Source organism: Clytia hemisphaerica, unplaced genomic scaffold, assembly GCF_902728285.1.
Source record: "Clytia hemisphaerica strain Z4C2 unplaced genomic scaffold, Clytia hemisphaerica genome assembly, whole genome shotgun sequence".
Taxonomy (NCBI): Eukaryota; Metazoa; Cnidaria; class Hydrozoa; order Leptothecata; family Clytiidae; genus Clytia; species Clytia hemisphaerica.
This window is the reverse complement of record NW_027103425.1, coordinates 589,578-611,780: the sequence shown is the minus strand read 5'-3', so window position 1 is coordinate 611,780 and position 22,203 is coordinate 589,578. Positions and strand designations below refer to the sequence as shown.

General features: G+C 35.3%; 2 protein-coding genes across 2 annotated transcripts in view; both read right to left on the bottom strand.

The window, feature by feature from the left end:
- Positions 1-1,307: 1,307 nt before the first annotated feature.
- LOC136797918 (actin-related protein 2/3 complex subunit 1A-like) lies at positions 1,308-15,128 on the bottom strand. The gene is made up of 9 exons (XM_067054502.1): positions 14,926-15,128; positions 5,798-5,883; positions 4,390-4,561; positions 4,083-4,152; positions 3,677-3,891; positions 3,326-3,412; positions 2,742-3,033; positions 2,246-2,336; positions 1,308-1,537 (listed from the first exon to the last, which is right to left on the bottom strand). The coding sequence occupies exons 1-9, from the start codon at positions 14,996-14,998 to the stop codon at positions 1,502-1,504; spliced, it is 1,122 nt and encodes a 373-aa protein (XP_066910603.1). The 5' UTR covers positions 14,999-15,128; the 3' UTR covers positions 1,308-1,501.
- A 3,373-nt stretch (positions 15,129-18,501) lies between these two features.
- The window catches only part of LOC136797907 (fibrocystin-L-like), a 55,764-nt gene continuing 52,062 nt past the window's right edge, over positions 18,502-22,203 (bottom strand). Inside the window, exons 58-61 of the mRNA XM_067054489.1 lie at positions 21,738-22,011; positions 20,826-20,927; positions 19,821-19,997; positions 18,502-19,049 (exon numbers count right to left, since the gene is read on the bottom strand). Of these exons, the coding sequence (XP_066910590.1) occupies positions 18,910-19,049; positions 19,821-19,997; positions 20,826-20,927; positions 21,738-22,011 (693 nt within the window). The 3' untranslated portion in view covers positions 18,502-18,909. The remainder of the gene's footprint in view (positions 19,050-19,820; positions 19,998-20,825; positions 20,928-21,737; positions 22,012-22,203) is intronic.

The window sequence follows — 22,203 nt, the reverse complement described above, 5'->3', positions numbered from 1 at the left end:
ACTTATTCGAATCTTTCTATAATTCGAACTTTTCCAGTTCCAGTCAAGGAGAGGGATTCAAAATAAAAAGAATTTTCGGTTCGGGTTCGAATTAGCCAGAGTCAACTGTATATACTATATGTAGGGACTCGGATCACATTGTTTTCTCAAAAATGAACTTTTGAACACGTGAAGCAAATTTAAAGTACGATACCTCAAAATTCAAGTTAGTCTTTCCTCCTTCGAATGGCAAAAAACATTTTTAGTTTTCTCACAAACTATCTTCAAACCTGTACACTTTCTTTTTAAACATCCGGTAGTATATTCAGAAAAATTGAAACGTAGAGAAGTTGACGATAAACCAGTAAGTAAACAATACAGGATATATGACCTTTCCTGGTCTTCCATATTGAATTCGGTACAGTGCAATCACCATTGCTGAGGAAAAATATACCAGGATAATCACGACGACGACAAACAAAAATTGTGATAGGCTAGTCAAAATACGAAATTTGATTGGTTAAGGGCTCTGACTATAGTCAAAAAAATTGTTGAGGGATTTGAAAACTTTTGTTTTGGGTTTCTTGACACTTTTAGCAAAATATTGCCTTATTCTATCAATAGTAATCAAGAATTAAGTTACAAAAATGATGATATGAATTTTACAAAGATGTTAATAGAATGTTATATTACCTCTTTTGCAAAAAAACGCTAAAGTTTCAATGGGTAATTAACGTTTCTTTCGAATTTTTTTTAATTTGTCCACAAAGATTTGAAAATTTTCGTAAAATTTTCTAAATTGATGTTTTAAAAATTATAACTGTTTTCTACGAAAGATTGGGATGAAAAATTGGTCAAAAACCGGTATTTTCAAGATTTTGAGACAAAGAAGCTTTTACAAAAATTTTCCGAAAATCTTTTATTTGTTTGGTTAAAGATACACCATCTAACGCAAAAAAAATTTCCAAAATCTTTTTTCTTCGCCGAAAATAAGTTCTTTAAAGTTGAAATAGGCTCCTTCGCAAAAATCTTCATTTTTCTCTTCATCAAACTTTTTCATTGTGATTTTAAAATTTTTAGATTCAGGAATGGTTAACCTAACAGAAAATGTATAACATGCCATAGTTTTGTTGGTTACATCAGGCAGAAATCTATACTTTGTAAATGGCAAATATGAAAAATTCACCATGGTCAGAGCCCTTAAAACACTCATTATCATATTGCACGTTCCGTCCATCGTCGTTATTATACCGATTTAACCTCATTATTACATAATAAACTACCAATTTTGTTAATTTGATTACGATAAAAAAAAATTCAACAGAAGATTTTATTTTCAAAGGATATTCTATTTATTTCTATGAGATGTAAAAATTACAAGAAGATAATTAGAATGATAGATAGGAATTAGAAAAAAAATATTAGAAAATGATGAATGAACTATTTTATTCTATATACTACCCAGTTCGAACGATTTCGGGCCATTTTGTCGGACGAATTCGTTTTACGTGATGGTGTTTCTTTAAATCTTCAAATCGGCAATTGATTTCTCCAAAGTCTACAAAAATAAAATTGAAGCGTTTGATATTATTTATCTATTGTATCTTAATGGACATCATCCTTCCATTTGCATCTGCACGTTATTCGAATCCGATTCCGAAAAATGAAATGTATAGTTAGAGTCACTGACCCTTAGTGATTTACTATTTGTCCTGTTCAGATGCAATTTCCCAAAATATTTCTATTCAAAGGAAAATATTCTTGTGTATTTAGAGAAAATTCATTTCATGTATTTTTGAAGGAAAATGGGTTTTTTATGATACGCACGTTTTCTTTTTATAAGAAGCTTAACTTAGCTCAAAGCCTGAATATTCCTTATTTTTCAAAGAATTTCAGTCTAGAAATTCCTTGTATAGTGAGAGTCACTGACCCTTAGTGATTTACTATTTGTCCTGTTCAGATGCAATTTCCCAAAATATTTCTATTCAAAGGAAAATATTCTTGTGTATTTAGAGAAAATTCATTTCCTGTATTTTTGAAGGAAGATTTATTTTTATTATGATATACACGTTTTCTTTTTATAAGAATCTTATCTCAGCTCAAAGCCCGGATATTCCTTATTTTTTCAGAAAATTTCAGTCTCGAAATTCCTTTAAGACTTTTGATGGAAAACAATAAAAATAATTAATGAGAGGAGATTTTCAAAAATTTAAGCCATCTTATTGCCCCTTTTGATTCAAGATACAAATACATTTAAATAACTCACCTTTAAGTTCCAGAGTACAATCTTTCCATCCATACCACCAGAAGAAATCTGGGAAATACCGCTTCCATCTGAAGCATAAACTGACAATTGCCTGGAATAGAGAAAAGAATATTCGTTGGTAAAAATTATTTGCTCTATGGAAAGTAAAATATGAGATAATGATTTTACTTTGAATAGGTCCCACTTTTATTTCAATATTTTTATGCCCCGATAAGGGTATTTAAAAAAGTTATTCTTTGATTAATCACATTAGTATTGTTATCTACAGCAGCTTTCTTGTTCTTTAAAAATCAAGTTGTATGGTGCTTGAGCTTCAGGTTTGTTGCTGGTATAAAATTTAACACTCGGGAAATCGGCAGAGGGAAAGTATTAGCTATTCATAAGCAAATCAACTAAACGTTTTGACTTTAAAAGCATCTTTTTAGGTTTTTTGAGCATTAAATTCACATGCACGTTCACATAACAGAAGTGTCCATAAGACTAAAACTCTACGTACTTGATCATGTTGTTATGAGTGGTAGAAGATTTCCCTGGTTTTGAGCCTGTGGTAGCTCTCTTATCAAGCGATCGGAAACGCTGCATGGCTGACATGGTTTCTTCTTCATCTCCAGACTTCTGGGCTGGTTGATCAAGTTTAGCCATAAAGGTCAATTTGTTGTTATCGTCATGGGAGAAAGTCATGGGCACGTAGTCATGTCCAGCAGCTACTAATGCACTCTCAGAGATGAACAAACATGTGACAAATGGCAAGTTGTTCAATGGCAAAACAACAGGTTCAGTTTCACCTCCTAGAGAAAAACAATTTGAAAGATAATACAATACTTTTGAGACTTATTAAAATCAAAGGCAAGAAGTTAACCAAGATGATGATAGGACTTCAAGAGAAATGATTATACTCAAAGGCTGTTGTAAAACTTCTGCTGAAAAAGCAGAATTAACGAAAGAATTTGCAATGCGGGAGTACCAATTGAGAGAGTAGAGAAAGCCTCCCTTTTTTGTGTAAACGTAACTTCCTTTAATTGAGATTGAGGTTAGGACAATAAGAAGTAACTATTTTATTACAATTTATTTGTTTTGTACCTTGGACAACGGAGATACTTGAATCATGTCCAACCCATCCAACTTTGGCTCCAGAAGGAGAGAATGCAACATCGTGCACCCATCCACCTATTCATGGGAGAGAAACATTGAACTAACTTTTACTGAATTTTGAGAAAAATTTGACTGTCAATGTTCATAAACAGAATGGAAATACTATTTTGACAAACGAGGGGTCTGTTGGGGAGTTGAAGTCTCAACAAGGCAGATTTTGGGCTTGTTACAATTACTGCTTTATTCAAAAAGAGGGAGGATAAAAACATGCCTTTATGAGATAATTTTGACTGAAGCTTATCTTCATTTTTAAGTTGATGTTTTGGTCATGAACTTTACCTCTTCCATTGCTCCATTCGCCCATCATATTTCCAAAAGGCATTTTCTTGCCCCAGTTTGTTGACTCCGGTTTGGATTCAATCTCCTTGATGTATGCAGAGAAAACTCGCATTTTGAAGTCAGAGGAGCCGGCTGCCAATAGGACATTGTTGGGATGCCAGGAGAGTGAAAGGACAGTTGAACGGATTGGCTTTTTGATATGTTTACTGACCCACCTGGAAGCAGAAAGAAAGGATTTATAATGGCTGGTTAATTTTCAAACAACAATAGGCTTTTTGTGTGTGTCACAACAGCACCCAACGAAACTTCATATTTTAGAATTATAGTTTCAAAAGCACTAAGGTCAAACTATGATTAGTCAAATAAATATTCATCCAGACACCAAAGTAAAGCAGGACATAATTACCATTTGTTTTCTTTCTCGTAATAACAGATTGAAATTAATCTTGCACTGCTTCCAACTGCAAATTTATCCTCTGTAAAGATGAATTAAAAAATGATGAATCTCCATACACTACAATGACTTTTTTTCAATTCATATCAAAGCCAGAAAAAAGCATCCAAGCATTCAATCAATTTTCAAAGTCATTATAATATATCACAAGTTTCACTTGAAATTGGAGCTTGATTACCTACATAACTTTCAAATAGTAATATCAAAATATTCTCTTATACAGTCTCAAAGGAAAAGAATATATAACAAATTAACTGACCGTTTGGTGACCATCTGACTGAGGTAGCAGCACGATTGATTCGAAGCAATACAAGGGTTGGTTTCCACTTGCCGCCTTCATCAACCCACACATAGGCATTACGATCAGCACCACAAGTAACAATTCGGTTGCTCTTAGGAGCCCAATCAATACTTGTCACAGTTTGATGATGCTAAGAAATATCATAGAGTTTATTTTAGGCTGGACCTATAAATAACCTCTTTCTCAAGCCTCATGCCGCAAAGTTTTTTGGAAGACCAAAATTTAAGATGGTGAAATTTTCTGAATTTTGAAAAAATGAAAAAAACACCCCCAGGGATTCACCCAAGGATCAAGTGTGCAAAATTTCAGCCAAATCGGACCATTTTTGAAGTCTCCAGCCTGCCCCAAAGTTTTTGTGACAGACAGACAGACAGACAGACACAGACAGACAGACAGACATTCTCAGATTCTAGCTCAACTGAAGTTGAGAACCTCTTTCTCATGCCTCATGCCGCAAAGTTTTGTTGAAGACCAAAAATTTTAAGATGGTGAAATTTTCTGACTCCATGGATATCGAGAAATTTGAGAAGTAGACCGTGGCCAGTGGATTGTTATTGTTTCAAAAATAAAGAAAAAATTCAAAATGTCTGGGACCAACTTTTTGATATATTTCTTACTCAATTTGAGGGTGCTGATTCCAAATTTGAATGTTACCAAGCTTGAAAGCCTGCAGTTTTTGGGTAATTTGCGATTTTTTGCGTTTTTAGGCAAAATTGTAAGCCCTGAAAATGTGTGATTTTTGGGGGTCTTCAAAATCAAAAAAGACTTATACCACGTGATAGAGCTCTTCAAACTGAGCAAAAAAATGTATTATATCAAAGTCTCAACTTTTCTACATCAAAAGTTATAGACGATTTTATGGTCAAAAATTGGGAAATTTGTGGAAAAAACAGGGAATTTCCCCACAATCTGCATAATTTATGCAAAATTATAGCAATTTTTTACCACAAAAACGCCCATAACTTTTGATCAAGAAAAGTTGACTTTGATATAATACATTTTTTTGCTCAGTTGGAAGAGCTCTATCACGTGGTATAGGTATTTTTTGATTTTGAAGACCCCCCCCCCCCCCAAATCATGAATTTTCAGGGCTTACAATTTTGCCTAAATACGCAAAAAAATCGCAAATTACGCAAAAACTGCGGGTTTTCAAGCTTGGTAACATTCAAATTCCGAATCAGCACCCTCAAATTGACCAAAATCAATTCTAAAAGCTTGGTCACGGACATTTTGAAAAAAAAGTGAAACGTTTTGGTGGCACTGGCCATGGCCTAAAGAAAGTATTTGCTAATTTTATATCCGTCATTCAAGCTTGGTTTATTCACATAAAAAATATACTAATAGCCAGAGTAGAACTCATACTTACCTCAGTCAGAGTGGCTTCTTTAACCCATTTGTTTCCACTCTTCTTGAAAATAAAAACATGGTGATCGTTTGGTGACAGAGCAACCTCTGAAAATAAAACGAGACTTGTGATCGTAATTTACATAAGAAGACGTTCAGAAATTTCTTAGAACTTGAGCCCCAGGTGGGAAACCACCCTTGCCGAGCGATGGTGAACTTCAACATTTTGCAAAAAAGTGACCCTGACCGAGCATATACTGGATGTAAGACAGACATAAATGTCGTTTAGTCATCAGGAAATGTTTATCCACTTTTTCCAAAGCACTTATTTACACAATTAAGCCATTCTGTAAAAGCGTTTCGAATAATTTGAGGGTCGAGATTAGCTGCAAGATTTCTAATTTAAGCTTTCAACTGATCAAGGGTCTGGAATTGCAAAATTTTGGGGTTCCTTCCATTTCTGTTTTTTATGTAACCCCACAAATAGAAATCACATACAGTGAGATCCAGTGAGATCAGGCAATCTTGGGGAGAGGGACATTCAAACAACATCTCCTCGATTGTTGACCACCATAGGAAACTAGCCACGAAAAGAACAAAAAACTTCGATCATTAGTAAATTGACAAAAGAAGTGTTTTCTTTATGATGATTTAAATAATAATACCCTCGTTTTAATTTTGACCTTTTTTTGACTTTTTTTGAAGAAAAAAAAGTTTACAGTTTCAGATACTGTAGTTAGATCATAAATTTTGATCTAATAGACCAAATTTGACAAATGACAGCTCAAAATTTCAATTTATCCTTTTTTCCCATGCAAAATAATTGATTCTTCGACAGTTGATAGAACTCGAGAGAATCCACATCAACAAAGAAGGTAGCCTGGAGATCCATGCTATGATTCTCTTATTCTATATACTGATGGCGAAATATATAGCATGGTTATGGGCTGTGAGAGTTGGAATTTCCCAGATCCTAATAACGGTTGAAAACATAGCCAATCAAATTTTGTTATTCTATTACTGGTCACACTTTCTTAGGGGAGCCGTCCATGACCATATTCATTTGACAACGCATGAGGGGGTGGAGTGGTTTTCAAAAGTTAGGTTTGACGTTATAAGAAATCAAAGGTATACCTTTTTGTGAAAATCAAGAATATTTGTAACCACCAACCACACTATACTTTATAAGCTGTCAAAAATATATTCGTGTATGAATTACATGAAAATTTGCTGCTCGCATAATCCCATTGGTTTGCGCTATGATATCATTACATCATATTTTCATTGTTTGTACGATCGAGCGAACCACATCACACAAGAAGGTGGTACGCCTAAAGCACGGCACGGACCTAGCGCCAAGTGGAGCTTTTAATTTCTTTTTAAATAAAGGTCATTAGTTAAAAGAACACATACATGCACGAGTACAACCAAGTACAGACTTTGCGATGGAACAAGAAAACTTTGATGAAAAAATGGCTACAACTTTTGGTATACATCGATTGACGTTATCTGTGGGGGTGGGGGGTTCAGAGGATATAATTTGAAGTTATGCGTTGTCAAATGAATATGGACGGGTCCCCTTAGAGAAAGCGCAAGTTCCGAAATTTGGTTTTTATTTTAGTAAGTGAGGACAGTGCTAAATTCGAATTTCCCACTTTTTGAGGCAGATATCTGCCTCACAGGTCATATCTACCCCGTATGCATCAGATTATAAAAATACAGGACGGGTCTCCTGTCAGTATAGACATAAACTCGTATATCAAGATTACGGGATTTCGAGTACGGGCCGATTTTACTTTCGTTTTGAGTGGTTTCATTTTTGATTTCAAGCCAACATCTTAGCAACGGGCTGCTCGCCTATAGTTACATGGGTTTGTGCAAAAAACTAAGCATAGAAAATTTTCGATTAAAGCAATGAAAAATGAAACTTTTCTATGTTTCACTTTTTTGCACCTATTCTTCAAAATGAAAATATTTAAGATTTTAGGTTCTTCTTTTATTCAATGATTTTTTACGGCACTTTGTTGACAATCTAACTCTCCCATCAAATTCCCGCTTTCTTCAGTAAATTGAAGATGAGAAAAAACCTAAGCCATAGATCACAGATTGAAAAAAATATATGAAGGGTGGGATTTTAAATCCACCCGTCGTGCAAGGCACTGAAAGGCCACAGGTGCCAAAAAGAAGGGCCTTTTGAAATGCGGCATCCTCATTGGTGGAAATTTGATAAACAGCTGCGAAGGAGTGCTGGGAAGCAATCTGTGGAAGAGACCACTTTCATTTTTGTTGCAGATTTCTATAAAAACTTCTCTCAGGGATTACTTGTCAATGTACATGTACACATACGTGTTGTGTCAACTTCTCAGCATTGTATTGTTGTAAAGGAAAATATAAAAGAGGAAAGACTAGCCTAGTTTCTAATCCTGATATAAGAGTTTAAGTTTAGACTGCCTGTCTACAAAGAGGTGGACTTTTTTTTGGGGACGCTAAGGGGTCACTCACATATCGATTCTTCCCAACGTCAAATTGACGCGAAGGGGTGGGGGGGTTAAAGTCTGTGACGCTAAGAAATTTCACCAGAAATACAATATTAATATAATGTTATGAAAAATCAAAATTTATTTCACTACATACAAATAGAAGCTTTTCGGCTTACGCCATCATCAGTATACAAGAATGGTAAAAAATCACAAATTTGTATCTAAAATGTTGAAAAAATTGCCTAATTATCTACAAATAAAAAAGTCATTAATAAGCGCTTGATAAAAAATTCGTTAAAAAACATAATGGGTAATAAAATTTTATTTTTATTTTATTCCGTGGAGTAAATCAAGTGATGCCATTTCTAAAAAGTTGTAATTGTTTTGTTTCTATTTGGTTGTTTAATGATGGTCCCATAGTAGCAATAAATGAGGCTTCCAGAAATTTCCTTTCCTTATAGTTAATTGGAGCTTTTAAAATGCATCTCCATTGGAAATGGTGGGTGGGGTTTTCCTTTAAATGTTTTGCAGGCTCAGAATTGTGATTAACATTTTCGTGTTCAGTCCATCTTGTCGTAACATTTCTCTCTGTTTCACCGATATAATTTTGGCCGCATGAGCATACTCCCTCATAAATTTGGCATGCCAAGTGGGGATTCTTATCTTTTAAAAAGAATAAGTTTTTAACTTTCTTAGTTTTCCAAATAATAGAAACTTGATAACGATTATCGGTGAGTTGATGGAATCTTCGGAGGAACTTTTTCGAGGCATTCTCGTTGTTTTCGCAGAATGGAATCGAAATTTTGACAGTGTCTTTCGGGTCATTATTGGATGTTGGATCTGTTGAGTTGTTTTTCTTGTCAGAAAATTGTTTGAAGACACTGTTGATAAACGGTACAGGAAAGTCGACTTTCTTGAACTTCTCATGAATAATTTCTTTCTCTCTATGGAAATTGGAAGAGAGATTCGGTAAGCACGACTTAGATCACTACGAATGGCATTTCGTTTATACTTTTTAGGTACTTTAGAAGACCAATGTGTAGGAACTTTGGTTTCTTTACGGTGAACAGATGTCTCATAACTATTGTCGTCTTGTTTGATCATTGTGGTGTCGAGAAATTTGGTGGGGTCAATCTCACAAGTAAATTTCAGTTTTGATTTCTTAGAATTTAGTTTTTTGAAGAGATTGTCACGACGATTTTTCTTTCGTTTGGTTATTATATCATCGACATAACGGTAGTAGAAAGATGGGTTGAGGGGTCGGACAATTTCGTTTTCTATCTTGGTCATGTATATATCTGCCAGGATTACGGATAACGGACCTCCCATGGTACAACCATCAATTTGTTTGTAAAATTTACTTTCCTATCTGTGGTAATTTATCTCGTAGGTAAATTTCGTCAAGGATGTATGTAATGGTATCTTTAACTGGAATGTTCGTGAATAGCGATTCAACGTCATACGATACGTATTCTTCGTTAGGTGAAAGGGTTTCTTGTTCTTTAAGGATAGATGGAAAATCTTGAGTGTTTCTGATAATATACGAATTTTCACTGCAAAGTGGTTTGAGATATTCTGCAATCACTTGGGCTGCACCATACGTATATGTGCCAGTTTGGGCAATGATTGGTCTGAACTTTAAGTTTTCCATGTCAATATCTTCGATTGATTCAAATTTATGGGTTTTCGCTGTTCCATACAAACGAGCTGGTTGACCAGAAGTAGGAAACATTTTTTGATAGTCTTTGTGTTTCTGGAAGTTACGATAAATAAAATCACGGAAAAGTTTCAGATCATGTAGAGTTTCATCAGTGGTAGGTTCGTATTTGTTATTTTTGATACCATCATCGATCATTTTCTGAAGTTTTTTGTTGTAGTCATCTCTTCGCATTATTACAACACAGGAATCTTTATCCCCCGGTACAACAACAACATCACGGTTATTGATTAAGTTTTTAAGATTATGATATGTATCATCACGTGTTTTATAAACGTTTTTGGTGAAGATATCTGTATACGCACGTAGGAACTCGTGGAAGTCTTCACGTTTTTCTGGTTCAATTTTGGGAGTAACTTGGTCGGATACGCATTCAAGGTTAGCCGCGAGTGTCTTTTTAATATGTTTATTTTTGTCTACAAAACTGTAATCTAGTCCAAGGCTCAGCTGGTCGCGTTCCGTTTGGGTAAGAGCAATATCAGACAAGTTGACGACAGGTACAAAACTTGTAGGTTGATTAGGTTTTCTCACGGTTGATAATTCTTTTAAGATGCGTAGTTTCTTGTTTTTGGTAACAAAAGATTCAAGACGTTGGAAAGATTGGTCATTTCGTACACGGCAAAGTAACAATTTATACAAGATATTACCACAAATTAGTTTCAGAAACTAAACTGAAACTAATTTGTGGTAATATCTTGTATAAATTGTTACTTTGCCGTGTACGAAATGACCAATCTTTCCAACGTCTTGAATCTTTTGTTACCAAAAACAAGAAACTACGCATCTTAAAAGAATTATCAACCGTGAGAAAACCTAATCAACCTACAAGTTTTGTACCTGTCGTCAACTTGTCTGATATTGCTCTTACCCAAACGGAACGCGACCAGCTGAGCCTTGGACTAGATTACAGTTTTGTAGACAAAAATAAACATATTAAAAAGACACTCGCGGCTAACCTTGAATGCGTATCCGACCAAGTTACTCCCAAAATTGAACCAGAAAAACGTGAAGACTTCCACGAGTTCCTACGTGCGTATACAGATATCTTCACCAAAAACGTTTATAAAACACGTGATGATACATATCATAATCTTAAAAACTTAATCAATAACCGTGATGTTGTTGTTGTACCGGGGGATAAAGATTCCTGTGTTGTAATAATGCGAAGAGATGGGGAGAAGACATAACTTGGACCCCCCAATATGGACCCCAATATGGACCCCATTATGGACCCCATTATGGACCCCAATATGGACCCCCTCAAAAATTGCAAATTGCATCACGACACCACACAGTCGAATTGTATCATGGTTACCACATGTTTAATTTCATAGTCCGGCTATTTATTTGTATTTCTTGAAATAAAATCATTTCATTATCAAAAATAACTTTGAAATTATGTTTTAGAACATAAGGTCACATGTGTCTTAGACACAGGGCACAGATCATACAAATTACAGACCAGAAAAATTGTAACGCGTCGTATCATATGATTTATATATAACATGAAAATAATATATTATGCAATGGAAATTATGTATACAAAATATGCTATTTAGAAGATTTCAATGACAAATCAGCAATCCATAATATTGACAAAAATGACACTTACGTTATGTAAATAAGGACATTATCAAAAAAAATGAGGTGTATACACCAATTTACAACAAGTGTTTTTTTGCTCAATAGGATGCTGGCGGTGCAAATGGATATAGATTGTGATTCAATGAAAACATTAAATGCTCCAAGAGAGCTGTTTTAGAGAAACGAAAATAGTACTTTTATTATTATTTTTATTTTCGTATGAACAGAGCATTACATAACTTCAAGTTTTGAAAGGACGTGTTTCTTCCACGAGAAAGACGTTACCTGTCATTTTCCTGACAAAGTGACACTTTTCGACAAAATATTGACAGGTTACTTAAATGGGATACCTGCAAGCTTTATTTACATCAAATATTTTAATTGTACCGAATGAGATGCCTTTGATATAAATAGATAAATATTGTCAAGAGGCAAACACTGGGAAGCGCAGTTTTAGAGATACAATTCTCATCAATTATTCTATTGTCCTTATGTTGACAAAATGACTTATTTTTACAAAATAATGATCAGATGGTCAAATATAAAGCTTCTTTAGCTTTCCCGCCATTTTTGAGGGGTCCATAATGTGGTCCATATTGGGGTCCATAATGGGGTCCATATAGGGGGGTCCAAGTTATGTCTTCTCCCGAAGAGATGACTACAACAAAAAACTTCAGAAAATGATCGATGATGGTATCAAAAATAACAAATACGAACCTACCACTGATGAAACTCTACATGATCTGAAACTTTTCCGTGATTTTATTTATCGTAACTTCCAGAAACACAAAGACTATCAAAAAATGTTTCCTACTTCTGGTCAACCAGCTCGTTTGTATGGAACAGCGAAAACCCATAAATTTGAATCAATCGAAGATATTGACATGGAAAACTTAAAGTTCAGACCAATCATTGCCCAAACTGGCACATATACGTATGGTGCAGCCCAAGTGATTGCAGAATATCTCAAACCACTTTGCAGTGAAAATTCGTATATTATCAGAAACACTCAAGATTTCCATCTATCCTTAAAGAACAAGAAAAAGAAACCCTTTCACCTAACGAAGAATACGTATCGTATGACGTTGAATCGCTATTCACGAACATTCCAGTTAAAGATACCATTACATACATCCTTGACGAAATTTACCTACGAGATAAATTACCACAGATAGGAAAGAGATTCATCGTCGAACAACTCTTACTTAAACTGACAACAGAAAGTACCTTTATTTTTAACTCTAAATTTTACAAACAAATTGATGGTTGTACCATGGGAGGTCCGTTATCCGTAATCCTGGCAGATATATACATGACCAAGATAGAAAACGAAATTGTCCGACCCCTCAACCCATCTTTCTACTACCGTTATGTCGATGATATAATAACCAAACGAAAGAAAAATCGTCGTGACAATCTCTTCAAAAAACTAAATTCTAAGAAATCAAAACTGAAATTTACTTGTGAGATTGACCCCACCAAATTTCTCGACACCACAATGATCAAACAAGACGACAATAGTTATGAGACATCTGTTCACCGTAAAGAAACCAAAGTTCCTACACATTGGTCTTCTAAAGTACCTAAAAAGTATAAACGAAATGCCATTCGTAGTGATCTAAGTCGTGCTTACCGAATCTCTTCCAATTTCCATAGAGAGAAAGAAATTATTCATGAGAAGTTCAAGAAAGTCGACTTTCCTGTACCGTTTATCAACAGTGTCTTCAAACAATTTTCTGACAAGAAAAACAACTCAACAGATCCAACATCCGATAATGACCCGAAAGACACTGTCAAAATTTCGATTCCATTCTGCGAAAACAACGAGAATGCCTCGAAAAAGTTCCTCCGAAGATTCCATCAACTCACCGATAATCGTTATCAAGTTTCTATTATTTGGAAAACTAAGAAAGTTAAAAAACTTATTCTTTTTAAAAGATAAGAATCCCCACTTGGCATGCCAAATTTATGAGGGAGTATGTTCATGCGGCCAAAATTATATCGGTGAAACAGAGAGAAATGTTACGACAAGATGGACTGAACACGAAAATGTTAATCACAATTCTGAGCCTGCAAAACATTTAAAGGAAAACCCCACCCACCATTTCCAATGGAGATGCATTTTAAAAGCTCCAATTAACTATAAGGAAAGGAAATTTCTGGAAGCCTCATTTATTGCTACTATGGGACCATCATTAAACAACCAAATAGAAACAAAACAATTACAACTTTTTAGAAATGGCATCACTTGATTTACTCCACGGAATAAAATAAAAATAAAATTTTATTACCCATTATGTTTTTTAACGAATTTTTTATCAAGCGCTTATTAATGACTTTTTTATTTGTAGATAATTAGGCAATTTTTTCAACATTTTAGATACAAATTTGTGATTTTTTACCATTCTTGTATACTGATGATGGCGTAAGCCGAAAAGCTTCTATTTTTATGTAGTGAAATAAATTTTGATTTTTCATAAACTATGGCGAATGGATTCAACAATATAATGTTACTTTCCATATTTCTTTTCCTCCTTTTATATACCTAAGTATTTTTTTGCTTTGCTATTTTATAGAACAATTTTAACCAAAGCAAACGGCCCAATGTTTATGTCTTGTGTTCCTTTTGTTAAGACGGTCGGGCGGCCCTTGAATTTCGCCGACGGTCGGTCTTCTTTTTGTGAAATGCCGCTATTCTGTTGATTATGATTACGGAGATAATTAATTCCAGCAACTTTGCGAAAAAAGTTTAGAAATTATCTCCATTATTTTTAAAATGTAAACAACTGAGCAAGCCATAGCAAAATTAAAGATGGCTGACAAAACAACAATGAAAATGAAGGAGAAAATTTAGAGTTTCATCGATTTTCAATAATTTTTCAACTTTGACGTTAAGAGGTGGGGGTAGGGGGGTTTCAATTTGGACGTTAGTTGTGGGAAGAATCTATATGTGAGTGACCCCTAACAGTTATGAATTTGGTACCGTAACTTGGTCTAATGTCGACACCCCTCCTCTAATTTCGACACCCTTTTTATCAGCTGAAATTGATAGAAAGGTTGAAACTATTTTTCTTTGCTTAGTGGTCAGAGAGGAATATTCCTTTTTCAATTAGTGACTCAAGCTTTCATATTATTCCTGTCTCTAAAGAAGGGTGTCGGAATTACAGAAGACGAGGGATGTCGATATTAGACCAACTTACGGTAACCAATTTGGTAACCAATGCCAAAGAAAATTGAGCACCCTTAACAATTGACACATTCAAGATGTTAAAAACGTTAGCTGAACTGAAGAGTTCAGCTACATAAATTCATACCACACCAAACTTCCCAAATTCATGCTTTTTGAAAAACGTTGAAAATCTTGCTTACGTGTACGGTCTTCGTTAAAGGAATAACATGACACAGGCTTGTCAACAATTTCAAAAACTTCTTTTCCAGACATATTTTCCAAAAAGCTATGGACTCTGGCCAGTCAACACAGCAAAAATTTAGTTTAAAAAGGCAAACTACAGATGCAGACGATTGCAACTCAACTCGACGAAAAACAAAAATGATTTCAAATCGAGAAAACGAAACCAATATGGGCGTACATTCCTCGTTCATATCCAGTGAATTTAGGAACGCCCGCTTGTGTCTTTTTTAGACGAAACTGTCCGCCTTAAGCCGCCCTAAGTTGATCAACACAAAATAAACGCGCAAAATCTCTGCTGAAAATTTATCTTCGGGAATGGGATTTTCGCCAAATCTTTTTTTGTCCTTTCATCTCTCAAACATCCTTTTGGTGCGATATTAGAGAAATACCCCCCAAAGAAATTTTCTTTTTGAAGTGAGATAAGAAATTTTGTTTATGAAGTGAGCTACGTTCAGGTAGGTAATTGCTATTTGCTAATTTTCGACGAATGTGAAGATTACGACGCCCCGGGGGGGCACTCAAGGTAAATGACCTACCAGACGTTCGGCCCTTAAGGGTAGGTTTTTCATAGTTCAGCTAGTGCACTGTAAGGGTAGGAAATTACAAAACTGCACTGAACTGCACTGTAAGGGTAGGAAATTGTGATAAAAGGCCAATTTTTTAGTAAAATTGGCACAAAATTGGTCAATTTTGGAGGAAAAATTCCACATTTTCTTGGAAAATTGCAAAAATTTTCGCCCTTACGGGCGAGAAATTTTGAAAAAGTGCACTGTAAGGGTAGGATTTTTCATGGAAATTCACTGCACTGTAAGGGTCCGATTTTAGAAGCCAAATTTTGGGCCGAACGTATGGTCGTTTTCAGATCGAGTGCCCCCCCCCCCGGGTACGACGCTCACGACATTCAAATTTTTACTTCAATAACGTAATGCTACGTAATGGTGTAATGTTCATGCCTATGGCGCGCGGAAGCGCCAATAAATACTATCTTGTTTAAAACGATACTATCTTCTTTAAAAACATACTATCGATACTATCTTCGTTTAAAAACATATATACTATCTTTTAAAAGAAATTTGTTTTTTAAAAACATACTATCTTTTAAAAGAATACTTTGTTTTTTAAAAACATACTATCTTCGTTTAAAAACTTAAGGTTTGAAAAGCCGAGTTAACAGTTTAACGAGTGAAAATATATATTTTTTAAATGTCGAGTAAGGTTTTGTCTCTTTTACCCATATCATAGGGGGGCTACGATGGAGAGCGGAATAGCAGCGTTTCAAATAAATATGGCGTTAAGGAGGAGGGGAGGGCCAACCAAAATCATTAACGAGAAACAAGTTGCTGGTTTAAAAAGGATTGACCTTTAGTGGGACTAAAATTTGATTTTCTGATTTTTCCGACCCTTAGCGGGACTTTGGAAATCCAAAAAAGCTACCCTTAAGGGCGGCACATACCGTACCCTCCATTTGCCTGAGCATCCCCCCCCCTCGGGTGCGGGAAGCACGCTGAGAGAACGTGGTGATCGGCCACATGTTATCGTAATGCGCATGCGCACCGTTGGTAATTGGATAAGCGAGACACGAAAGATTTATAACTCGGAATTTTTTATAATCAGTCAAATTAGTTGATCTATAACTCGACAACCGTAACTCGGCCTTATTGAAGAAAGAAGAAAAGTTTCGATTTCGATTTTGGATGTAAGTATCGGTTCAAATATGATAGTTTCTTTTTAAATGAGATAGTATGTTTTTAAACGAAGATAGTATGTTTTAAAAAAAGATAGTATTGTTTTAAAAAGATAGTATATTTTTAAACGAAGATAGTATGTTTTAAAAAAAGATAGTATTTTTTAAAAATCATAGTATGTTTTTTAAAAAGATAGTATTGTTTTAAAAAGATAGTATATTTTTAAACGAAGATAGTATGTTTAAAAAAAAAGATAGTATTGTTTTAAAAAGATAGTATATTTTTAAACGAAGATAGTATGTTTTAAAAAAAAGATAGTATTGTTTTAAACAAGATAGTATGTTTTTAAACGAAGATAGTATTGTTTTAAAAAGATAGTTCCGTTTTAAACAAGATAGTATTTATTGGCGCTTCATACATGCCCTCTCATAATGCAGGTTATTCTAGGCAAAAAGAAATTGATAGTATAGAACACTGCTTCACTTAAAAAGATATTTGTTCAAAAAATCCGACTTATTAGTTTACAACTTTAGTCCAAATTTGATTCGAAAATGTTTACCCAATTTTCAATTATCTAATTTTTTCTACCTATGACGTCATCAAATTTGCGGATTTTTTAAGGTTTTCTAAAATTCTTCTCGAGTTTAAGGCCATGAATATGCTTCGTTTGAAGAGCACAAAAATGATATGCTTATATGGAAAAAGTTCTTAAAGTTTTGAGAAAATTGAAATAGAGTCCCTGTTCTTGAGAAGGAAATATGCTCGATTTTTTGCTGACGTCAGCATCTTCGTCATATGCCCGATCCAAGGCACGAAGATGTATCAGAGTCTTAAAATCGCTGGTGAAAGGATGAGACATTTATTCGGGGGAAATAAAACAAACGGTTCGGAATTTTTCTAAAATGAACAACATGATTATTTGACATACACATGTTTTCTTTTATTTTGACGTTTTGTCTGACACTCAAATCACACATACAAACACACTCAACCTCGTGCCTGTGTATCCCAGGCTTTATTTACGTTACCGAAGAACACCAGAGAATACCCTGGTGAGGCTGATACGAGCTTGCGCTATCATTAAGCATAAAAAAGCCGATAGTACACAGGGAACGAGGTTGGGACACATACTTACAAATTGTTAAATGTTTTTATAATAGTTTATTATGGATTTTAAAAAATAATGAAAATCCTAAAAACTTATCGTAAATTTTACCTTTCTTTATAAAAATTGATAATCGTCAAATAAAAAAAACGTGCAATATGATTTGTAAAAATTATGCAAAAAATATGTACAAATGAATTTCTTCGCCCAGCGAGAAAGACATGTTCAAATAAAATTCCCACTACTATAAATCATACACCATTCCAAATCTCCTTCTCGATGTTAGACTTAAAATCTTTCATGAATATTTCTGTCAGATTTTTATCATGCATGGCACACCATTGCTGGTACAGTGAAACCTCTTATTAGAGGACACAATCGGGGAAACGGGTCAGTGTCCACCTTTGCAGAAGCTTTTTTATGAGGATTTGACTAGGAAACAGCCAAGGAAAATGAAATTGTCCGCTAATCAGAGGTATCCAAGGTAGACTAAAAGTTGTATAAAATTTGCCACTACTGGCAAAAACCGGGGTCTTTCCGTAGAAAACATTACGTCATGAATATCATGAATTGGAGGTATTGCTGTACTTTGTGATAGGTTAGGGCCACAAGTGCATCTTTCTTAGAAGCCAAAACCCAAAGTACCCAAGTCACCAAAGTAATCTGATCATGGAGAATGCTATTGGGTAAAATCACTTCCTAAAAATCACTTCTCCTTATCTATAGCCAAAAAAGTGCTCTCGTTTACTATAGTGAAAGTATTTACATAAAAAATCATAAACCTAAAAATAAAAATTAATAGATAGTTTGAAAATATTAAATTGAAAGTGTTTTTATTTGGTTCGTCAAATCAAACCAGTCTGGATAAACCACTCGTGTATATCATTCCAACTTACATGAATAAGAAGAAATTCAACACTTTTAGAAAGTTTTATATATAGTGATTACATACATAAAGTGAGTTACTTTCACAATTAAACGATATACCACATTTCCAAATCAAGTCCAAAAAAGTCAATCATCAGATTTGAATTCGATTTCGCTCATTAATAATCATTCGAATTCGAGCTTTGTTGTGATTGGATAATTGAATCCACTCTGTGTTCTGATTGGCTAATTGAAATCCAATCACTGTGTTCTGATTGGATGATTTACATAGGGTAGCATTGTGATTGATGCTTTTGTTTATCTTTTCGAACACAATTTGTAGAACAATAGCCTCTTCGATTGCATTCAGGGCATCTCATGGTCGCTGTTTCACCACATGGACAGAACAAACTGAATCCTTCTTCTAAAATGAGAAATTAGAAAGAAATATTGTCAGACCAATACCAGACCAGGAAAATCCAAGGTAGTCAATAAAACGAGATCGAAAATCAAGGGTGGTCCAAAAATTGAGAAAAGAAAATCCATAGGGGGATCCTGAAGAATTGAGGAAAAAAATCCAGGGGGCACCTGTAGAAATGTTTTCTGAAATAGTCCAAAGAAATGGACTATGTTGTTGATTTGCATCTGGTGATTGGCGCAGTAACAGCAATATGAAGCTAACAATATGAAAAACCTCTCAACTTCTCGATGAAATATACCGTCTTTTTGCATGAGATTCCACATCCCTCACTAAGATTCTCCAGACTTTTCCATAATATTTCCGCTATCTCTCCCGGGATAGTCGGCATGAAATTGGAAAGGCTTTGTCTAAGGATACTGGAAATCTTGTGTTTACTTTCTATTTCTATTTGGTTGAGTTGCAGGAGGCTTTGAGGCCTATTTTCGCAACTATAGACGCTTTCAATGAGCACCCCGTCAGCACCTTGGACTGAACCCAATTCCCCTCACATAATATGGGTTGACCCGGGCGTAGTTCACTTGCCAAGTGAACCGCTGCGAGTGGGAATCGAACCTCAGTCGCCTGTGTAACAACCAAGGTCAATGACCACTATACCACAGCGCCTCAAGTACTCGGCCTGATCTTTTTCCTATAGAAAAGTGGCAGTGAAATCTTAGTGCGGGAATTGGATTCTTATGCAAAACAACGGTATTCATGTAAAGAAATTATTTTTACCTTTAGGTCCAAGTATTTTGACCAGTACAGTGCTTGGGAAGATATCTTTCACCACAGTTGATTCTTCATTCTTTGGATGAACAAATTTGAGGTCGGAGTTCATGAATATGAATCGATGTTTGCCAACGAAACAGCTCTCGTTGTTTACAAAACGATCTCTTGCTTCTTGCAAATTTCCTAGAGAAGATTTACCATATCAGAACGTTATTTGGGAGGTGATAAACTGAGAAACTAAATTTCAATATGACATTACGTCTTGGGATTTTTAATTAAATTATTCTCGACTTACTAAAATTAGTGAGGATGGCACTTCAACTATTTCGATTTCGATTTTTCCCTACAGCTATACAGCCTGATACAGCACAGTAATCTTATATAGAGCTACTCACAGATTTCTGTAAAGCACGAAGGCCCGCACGAAGGGCTAGATGTCATGCTTTAAGCTCTTTTAAGCAAAAAAACAGTGAATATCGCAATAAATATTGCTGCTATTGTTTTCGAAAACCTGCAAAGCTTCTTATTGGTCAAGCACTGAAATTCATTGTAATGTCCCGTGACCTAGGTAGGATTTCCTACCTAACCACGGCACACTTTTCAGCCGAAGCACGACATCTAGCTCTTCGGGCTTTACAAATCTATGGAGCTACTCCGTCAAACTAATGCACCATCTTTAATAAGTACTAAATAGACGAAAGTTCGGAACCAGCAATTTGGTCAATCAAGATCATTCTCTCGCCTCCTCGTTTCCGGCCATGTCAGTTGTTTGTTCTGATTGAACAATTTGCCAGTACCGATTCGAATTGTGATTTTATACTGTTGTCTACTCAGTAAAGATAGTGCATCGTCATCTTAACTCATAAACGTCTCGTTGCTTAGAAAACACAGAGTAACTCTATTTAGTGTATTGTAAAAGATATGTGGTATACAGCTTAACTTTATCTTTTCAGTCTTCTTCAGGGCAAAGAAAACAAGGTTGAAGGAATAAGAAATCAATTCAGCTCGTACCTGTCATATTGACTCTGACCACGCCCATATATTCCAGAATGTTTGCATTAGTCGGGTGTTGTCTCTTTACTTCCAATATACGATAATTCAGATTACCGGAATCTAAATAATGATAATAAAAGGGGAGATACTAGAATAAACTTCCAATCACTCGCACCGGCTAACTGACCAGGTTTCGCGGATAAGAAAATACATAATCATATATACTTATCCAGCTGCTTTATACATATTGTTATATTATTTATTTATTATGCTTACTATTGTGTTTTACTGTTTTTTACTCTTAGGTGCCAAATAAACGGCCCCCCCCCCGCTTGTTAATTTTTCGAAAATTTTCCAACCCCCCCGGACCTTATTAGGACCCCCCCCCCCGTTTATTAATTTTTAGAATATTTTCAGTTGGCAAAAAGAAGTCCCCTTATTTTGCTCCAAAATGCCTGATTTTAGCCTATATTTACCCCATTTTTGGGTTTTCAGAAGTACAATTGCCAAACCCCCCGGCAATTAGGTCCCCCCCCGTTTATTAAAATTTCGAAAATGTTCTAACCACCCCGTTTATTCGAACCCCCCCCTCGTTTATTTGGCACCTAAGAGTACATGTTTATCATTGGTCATATTTTAGCAGGTAAAAAGGGGATTTCCAATGTGCATTGTTAATGAAAAAGACCACAAGCCATTATTATAGTGATAAGGGCCTCAAGTCTCCTTGGATCTTTCATCTTGTTTGATTTCTAATCCTTCTCAGCTATTAGGGCTGACTTTCCAGCGCAGCTGGTTTATTTCATTATACAGAAGGCAGAAAGATGTCCTCTCAGATTCCAAATAAACCTTTTGTTTTATGTGTAGAATAATCCACACTAAATTTATAACAAGCTATAGAAAAGTAGAATTTTTGTATTTGTAGATTCTTACCAGGGTCATCAATGAAAGACATTGCTGAATTGGCGCGTGATTCTTGGAAAACTACCCCTGGAGGAGAGAGAGCTTCAGTCTCATCGTAATCTCTTGGAAGCCTTATATGGCTCACTGCCCCTCCATCGTCGAGGATTTCTTGAGACACTTTTGATGATTGTGGACGCGCTTGGAATAAAAAATTGGAGCTGGACGGGCGTTCAGCAGTCCGCGGGCGTGAACCAGTGGCAGATTGTGGATGGAGATCGTCGATTGCGGTTGATTGCGAAGCAGCCTGAGGGAAAGATGATTTGATGTTATACTCTTCACAAAGTTGAGATTGAAGATTCTGATATTACGACGATTGAGCGCAGACTAGGCTAGTCTAAGATAAACCACTTACTAATAAATAAGTCCAAAGCTGAACAAAATTTGCAAACGAAACGGGTTTTTTTTTGCCTAAAAGAGTTTACAGCCGGTACGGTAC

Bases quoted from the DNA above. Each gene is read 5' to 3' on its own strand.
- LOC136797918 (XM_067054502.1), bottom strand. From the start codon at position 14,998: ATGTCTGGAAAAGAAGTTTTTGAAATTGTTGACAAGCCTGTGTCATGT. The intron at 4,153-4,389 runs GTCAGTTAATTT...TCATCTTTACAG, and splicing joins AGTCAGATGGTCACCAAACG to AGGATAAATTTGCAGTTGGA. The intron at 3,892-4,082 runs GTAATTATGTCC...TTCTGCTTCCAG, and splicing joins TACGAGAAAGAAAACAAATG to GTGGGTCAGTAAACATATCA.